The 7,333-nt window shown below is 44.8% G+C and overlaps 1 protein-coding gene across 1 annotated transcript; it reads left to right on the plus strand.

Moving 5' to 3' along the window:
• The first annotated feature begins 256 nt into the window (after positions 1-256).
• LOC124674525 (glutamate decarboxylase-like) lies at positions 257-4,366 on the plus strand. The gene is made up of 7 exons (XM_047210602.1): positions 257-399; positions 499-703; positions 1,864-2,064; positions 2,154-2,368; positions 3,106-3,359; positions 3,437-3,489; positions 3,640-4,366. The coding sequence occupies exons 1-7, from the start codon at positions 326-328 to the stop codon at positions 4,123-4,125; spliced, it is 1,488 nt and encodes a 495-aa protein (XP_047066558.1). The 5' UTR covers positions 257-325; the 3' UTR covers positions 4,126-4,366.
• Positions 4,367-7,333: the final 2,967 nt, after the last annotated feature.

Below are 7,333 nucleotides of genomic sequence, written 5' to 3' on the forward strand. Positions count from 1 at the left end.
CACGGCCGAGCCGCTCAACTCCACCTTCTTCGCCACCCGCTACGTCCGCGACCAGCTCCCCCGGTCAGTTCCCTCCTCCTCTCCTCCACACTTGCCGGTAATAGCAATCGACAATCAGGCTAACCGCTACGCTAAGCCAGCTGCCCGTTGCTGCATTATTTTGTTAGCAGTAGCACCCCACCACCACCACCACCACTCCACTACTACAAGAACCACCACACACACCGTCGGTGTGACACCAATCCCCAGGAGAACCCCCGATCTTTTCTTTTCCACCTGTCTCGCGTGCACTGCACAGCAGCGGAGAGCCTAGTCGCCGGCGGCCATGGTGATCTCCAGCGCGGGCGAGTCCTCCTACTCCACCTTCTCGTCGCGCTACGTCCGCGATGAGCTCCCGCGGTGACGGCTCGCCCATCCATCCATCCATCCGGCGACCGGGGCCAGCTGGCAGGCCGATCTGGCGAAATGTTCACTGATTCGATCGTCTTCTTGCTTCAGGTACCGGATGCCGGAGAACTCGATCCCCAAGGAGGCGGCGTACCAAATCATCAGCGACGAGCTGATGCTCGACGGCAACCCGCGCCTCAACCTCGCCTCCTTCGTCACCACCTGGATGGAGCCCGAGGTCGGCAAGCTCATCATGGACTCCGTCAACAAGAACTACGTCGACATGGACGAGTACCCAGTCACCACAGAGCTCCAGGTCCGGGATCCGCCTCCCTTTCTTCATCTCTTTTCTGTTTTGCACGTCTCGCCATGTCTCTTCTTCCCAATTGGGGAGGGACAAGGGGACAAATACCCAACATTTTTTTGGAGTAGTTGTATTTGCAGTACCCCGAACATGCCCAGAATAGAAGGATACGAGGTCCCAGCATTTGGGCGATTTAATTGGCACGCGGAAATACTAACTCCGGCTGTGCTTTGCTGCGCTAATCCGCTCTGTTCTGTTTGTGCTGCTTCGTTAGAGCAGAGATCCATGCCGACCTCCCGAGTGAGGCTACTGGACGAAGGCGTCTGCCGTCAGCTCTCAGTGTATTTTTTTTTAAATTTAAATAAAATCAATAAATCTCCATGATATACTCATGCCGACAGATTAATTAGCTATGCACTGTAGCCGTTGTTTTCAGGTTTAATCCATAATAAACTGAATAAGAAAACGTATTGAGAGCTGTGGATAACCTGATCCCAGTCACAGTCAGAGCCTAACTTTTGCTCAGTCATGGAAAATAGAAACTGTTTGTGATCCACTGGCATGTCAATCTTCTTCAAACAGTAATTTCTCGATTATGCACAGCGTTTGTCACCGCCAAATACATTGCTTCAGCAACGCTAAACTGATAGTCGTGACAACTGACAAGGATGGTTTTGGACTAACCTGGCCCACTTTATGTTGGATGGTTTTGGTTTCCAGTCATTCCACAATGGTCTGGTTGAGTCTACAAGTTGGGCACGTCCAAATACATATTTGTAATTTTTATTACTTTTTGGGATGTTTGTACTACTGTTGATGATTATTAATATATCGGTGGAATTTTCGCGAAAAAGAAAAATCTCTACGCTTTAGATATCACCAAGGCGTAATTATTTTGACACTGTTTGAGACTATGAATGCAAACAAATTTTTATGTGATTCCTGGTGGCTATGCAAAACCTATTTCAAACCTTTGGAGGAAAGCTTCTTTCTGTAAACCAGCCAAATACGTTTATTATTATGCCGTATCGATATTGTTTTGTTATTGGATTCAGCTACTAATTATTCATATATATCAGTTACATTGATATACATCTTTATTGGAATGCATGGAGAAGTTGTTGATTTTAAGCATTACATGCATTTGCTTATCGGTAGTTTGTAATTTGCAGAACCGTTGTGTAAATATGATAGCCCACCTGTTCAATGCACCAATCAAGGAGGAGGAGACAGCAATTGGAGTTGCGACAGTGGGATCCTCAGAAGCAATAATGCTTGCAGGCCTGGCCTTCAAGAGGAAGTGGGCAAATAAAAGAAAGGAGGAGGGGAAGCCATATGACAAACCTAACATTGTTACTGGTGCAAATGTTCAGGTATTTTTGTTGTTCTGTTCAGTAGGATGCTTTGATTTTACCACTGTGTGTACCAGAACCATGCCTCTAGTAACCTCTCATGTTTGTAGGTTTGCTGGGAAAAATTTGCTAGATATTTTGAAGTAGAATTGAAGGAGGTCAAGTTAACTGAAGGATACTATGTCATGGATCCTTTGAAAGCTGTTGAAATGGTGGATGAGAACACTATATGTGTTGCAGCCATCTTGGGATCTACTCTCACTGGAGAGTATGAAGATGTTAAACTATTGAATGACCTGCTTGTGGAAAAGAACAAGAAAACGGGGTATGCATTTCTTCTGTTGAAAATTATATCCTAATTAGGTTCTTCATTTATATCCTAATTGAGTGGAACAATGTCAATTTGTTACCCTGGTGCCATAGGTTTTATATGATTTAGTTTTCTCTCTGTATGCCAATCACTATATCTGGATACAATTGCCAATACTACTATCTTACAACGTTTTCTGGAAGACGGGAAAGTCAAAACTACATGATTAGGATGTCATGGCTTTGCTTAATCTTGTTGGTAATGAAACCATATGATTTCTGAAAATAGGTGTTGGATTCTGCAAAGGAAAAATGTTGGAATTTTTTGGTAGTACTTGATTAAAGAGAGAACTGAGAGATGATCGTCAAGGCCGATTGAAAGGAGACGTTTTGGGTGTAGTCCACATGTGGAGTTCTAAGAATTTTCAGGATTATTCCCCTAAAAACAAACTCACCTGTAAATTAAACCCCAGCTCTTCTTAACTGAGAGGCTCAGGGAAGAGTTGTGTTCCGCTTCACAATTGCATCCCTCCAAGGAGGACCTAACTGCCGCCCAGAGCTTTGAATCCCTCACTACCTATCTGCAACTGCAATAGGTCTACAACGTTCTACTGAATGTTGGTTTAAAAACTATCATATTTCCCTTGAAATTCTGAATATAATTTTCTAGTGAATAATGGCCATTTTGTGGTATGGTATAGCAGTGCAACACAAAACTAACATATATTATGTCCTGTCGTACCCTTAACTCAGGTTTAATGTGCCGATCCATGTTGATGCTGCAAGTGGAGGATTTATAGCCCCTTTTCTTCACCCTGAGCTTGAGTGGGACTTCAGGCTACCATTGGTGAAGAGCATCAATGTTAGTGGGCACAAGTATGGCCTCGTCTACCCTGGTGTTGGATGGGTCATCTGGCGAAGCAAAGACGATTTGCCTGAAGAACTCATTTTCCATATAAACTACCTGGGAACAGATCAGCCCACATTCACATTGAACTTCTCCAAAGGTTAATATTGTTCGTTAGTTCAGCTTGAATTCTTTGTGATGTTCCAACATGTAAGTTAGGATGGGTATATTATGCAGGTGCTAGCCAGATCATTGCACAATACTATCAACTGATACGCCTAGGCTTCGAGGTACGCATCGACCTTCATTCTCCTCATTTGCAAGCTGCATTAAATTTCTGTCCAAGATGAAGTTGTCATGTGTACTAAATATCTACATGAATGGTTGACGCGGAAATAGTAGTCCTAATAAGTGCTGTTTTGGTGTTGACTTGTTCACAGGGATATAAGCACATCATGGAGAATTGCCAAGCCAATGCAACCGCGCTGAGGGAGGGCTTAGAGGCAACCGGGCGATTCGACATCCTGTCCAAAGAGGACGGCGTGCCCCTAGTGGCCATCCGGCTCAAGGACAGCTCCAAATTCAGCGTGTTCGACATCTCCGAGAACCTGAGGAGGTTTGGCTGGATTGTGCCTGCCTACACCATGCCTGCGGACGCAGAGCACGTGGCTGTCCTCCGCGTCGTCATCAGGGAGGACTTCAACCGCAGCCTCTCCCAGCGGCTCCTCGCCGACATCAACAGGGTCGTGCAGGAGCTAGACGCCCACGCGGTCCATGCCATTAAGATGACCACTGCTATCGCGACACAAACCGGCGAGGGTGCTGAGGACGGCGCGGTGACCAAGAAGAGCGTTCTGGACATCGAGAAGGAGTTCGCTGCGGCCTGCAAGGACCTGGTAAAGAACAAGAAGACTGGACCCTGCTGAAGGGCATGCCGGCACACTACGCTTTCGTTACGTACGTACTATATGTATCTATTTTTCCTGGAGTATATCTGAACCGTGAAGACCTGGCTCCGTAATTTGCTAGATGTGGATTGCACTACCTTTCGTTTTGCTCGAGATTAGTGCGCGAGGCCTGTGGTTCTGTACATGACACCTCTTGATGGAGGTTATGTATTTGTTGGATGTTTAGTCCTACCTTGAAATGTTATGTGTTCGCCGTATCTTTCGTCTAGCCTCGCGATGTTTATGCGGTTGTATGGGTTTAGCACCTTATAAACACACAGAATGTGCAGCTGTACAGCAATGAAGGTGGAGTGTGATCGACGGATTGGTCTTGCTATCCCGAACTAGTTGCTCGTTGCCCTTGGTCAGTTCAAGAATAACATTTCACGATACTAGCTAGGCAAGCACAAAACTGTTAAGATATAATGGCCGGTCATCTATTGTGTTTACTAATGGATGGTATTTAGACATGCTTTGAGCAAGGTGGTCAATACTGGTACTATAGGTAGTATCTTTTTCTTAGCATCAGTATTATGATACTATGAGATTTATATTTTAATTAAGAATATATATTAACAAATTACTTCAAGTAATTTTAAATTTATTTAATATGAATTTTAAGTATATAAATACAATATAAATAGGGATCGATTCATCCACTGCATGATATAAACATAAATAATTATGAACCCACAAATAAAAAGCTGAGTAGCCTTGACAATCGGTACACAAAAATGGCTAGTTGACAATTTTTAAAATCCATCTCTCCCAAATTTATTGATGTTGCAATGTTTAAATACTTAGTTAACCTTGAGGCCGTAAAATAATTTTTACTCTTAGATTTGTCACGCTTTAGAGTGCATATGTCTAGCATAGGTGTGAAATCGTATGCCATCGCTTTTATATATAGATTTTAAAGATACCAGATACGTATCAGGATACAAGATATTATCAAATTAAGATACCATCATGATATGTATCAATTGGCCATCGTAGTATCATAAGACCGTAAGATACTACAATACTATATGTAAGGGTATTTTACCCTTATCCATTATTTTGGTAACAATGACACCGTTGCTAGAGTATCTGGACTAATACATGTCTATGAGATTATTCCCAGTTATTAGCTAAATAAGCATAATGGTGTATCAATGGAACAAGAAGGTAAGGGAGACCCCCACTTCGACAAAAATGAAGAAAGGCTTTTCAGCCTCAGGCCGGTCTGTGGTCCGGTTGGACCGGCCCTGGCACCGGATGACCCGGCGCCGACCGGCCCCTAGACCGGTGCAGCCGGGCACCATCCAGTAAGGTTTCCACCTTCGCCCGGTGCTGGCTCGGCCTGCCGCCCGGTTTGGACCGGACTGGTCCGGCCTCACGCCCGGTTGGACCGGGCTGTGGAGCGGATGCCCTGGTGCGCACCGGCTCCTGCTCCAGTGGCAACCGGGGGCATGTACTGCACGACCAAGACCCGTCCCGGTCACTGCCCGGCGCTCGGCCCGGTTTGGACCGGACGGTCCAGCCTGTAGCCCGGTTGGACCGGCCCCTGCGCCGGATGGCCCGGCCCTAGGCCCGTTTGACCGGGGCCCTCGAAGGATTGCTGAGCTGGACAAGTTGCAACGGCCTGATTTCAAGTGACCATATAAATACCCCTTCACCTACCTCAGAACACTTAGGCACTACATTACAAACTATTCTTGAGCTCTCTCTCCCATAATCCATTGATAGAAACACCAAAAGCCTCAGATCTCCCTCCTCCTCCACCCAAACTCGAATCCCTCCGGGGAAAAGATAGAGGATGCCCTGATCTATAGTTCCACCGAGAAAAATCTTGTTCCCCCTTGTATTCATCGAGATACTTGCTCTTTAGGGTTCCTTGGAAACCCTAGGTGGGCAAAAGAGGTCCGGAAGCATCTGGGCTGTGGATTTGCTCCTGACAAGATTGTGAAGGTTTGGAGGCTGCCTCAAAGTCTAGCACAAGTGAGTGAGCTATTCCTTCGTGGGATAGGCTCCGGAGAATAAGGTGAGCCTTCGTGGCGTTGGGGAATCCTTCGTGGGACCTCCACCCCTCCAAACATGACGTACCTTCTTCTAAAGGAAGGGAACACGAGAATAAACCCTCGTCTCCGCGTGCTATCGGTTATCCCTAACCGAACTCTTTACTTGTGTTATATTTGCATGTGAGAGCCTTCGTGCTCGAGTTACTTGTATCATCATATAGGGTGTCTCACCTAGTTTGCATTAGGCTCACCTTTATATTCCGCAAAGCCTAATATTGCAAAGAAAGAATTGAAATTTGTAGAAACCTATTCACCCCCTCTAGGTTTACCATCTCTGAATTTTCACTATCGAAAGGACATCCTATGTCATTTTATTCCAGAAAATATGCATGCCAAATGGTTGTGAATGAGTTAGGCAGTGATTATTCTATTTTATATGAACTTTTACGCAAGATGGAATTAAATTGGCTTATTTTTTGAAATGGGAGATTTACCGCAGCCTCCGCATCGAAAAGATGCAATGGCTTTGATTTATTGCATAGAATCCGCTACCAAGTATCAAGTATCCGGTTTAATAACTTATGGATCACATAAGGTGGATAAAGAAAATCAACTAACAAAACAAGATAAACAAAGCTCCTTTACGCATCTTGTAGACAACTAATACGCATCCAACCACCCTGGCTAAAGATAGCCCGTACAACTAGCATTAGCCAATTGCATCTAGCATTCATAGGCTCTCGCTGATCCGCATGAAAAAGGTAAGACCACATGCACTGACGGACTAGGACAACAAACAAAGGAGCACCAAACGCGTACAATAGCAAGAAAATCATCATAAAAGAACCCATATATTACCATACATATATCAGTTGTTCAAAAATAGTTTGTACAGGAAAATATGCTCATGTTTAAGGCTTATAGCCTGAAGCAAAAAAGAAATGATATTAAAATACAGTCAAATCGACCCACCGATAATAAGTAAAGAGCAGGTCTTATGAACTTTCGGTGCTCCTGCAACCTGCTGGCTATGCACGCACCGGTGATGCATGTAAAATTCCCACAGAGCAGGTTTTCTACTGATAGTGCGCACCAATATCTTTGAATGCAGTTGAGCACACTATCTTCTATACCCTGCCCTTATTTTCTGTTCAAGAGAAACATTATGCCCGCTTTTTGTACGGTAC

Source organism: Lolium rigidum, chromosome 1 (assembly GCF_022539505.1).
Source record: "Lolium rigidum isolate FL_2022 chromosome 1, APGP_CSIRO_Lrig_0.1, whole genome shotgun sequence".
NCBI classification, from domain to species: Eukaryota; Viridiplantae; Streptophyta; class Magnoliopsida; order Poales; family Poaceae; genus Lolium; species Lolium rigidum.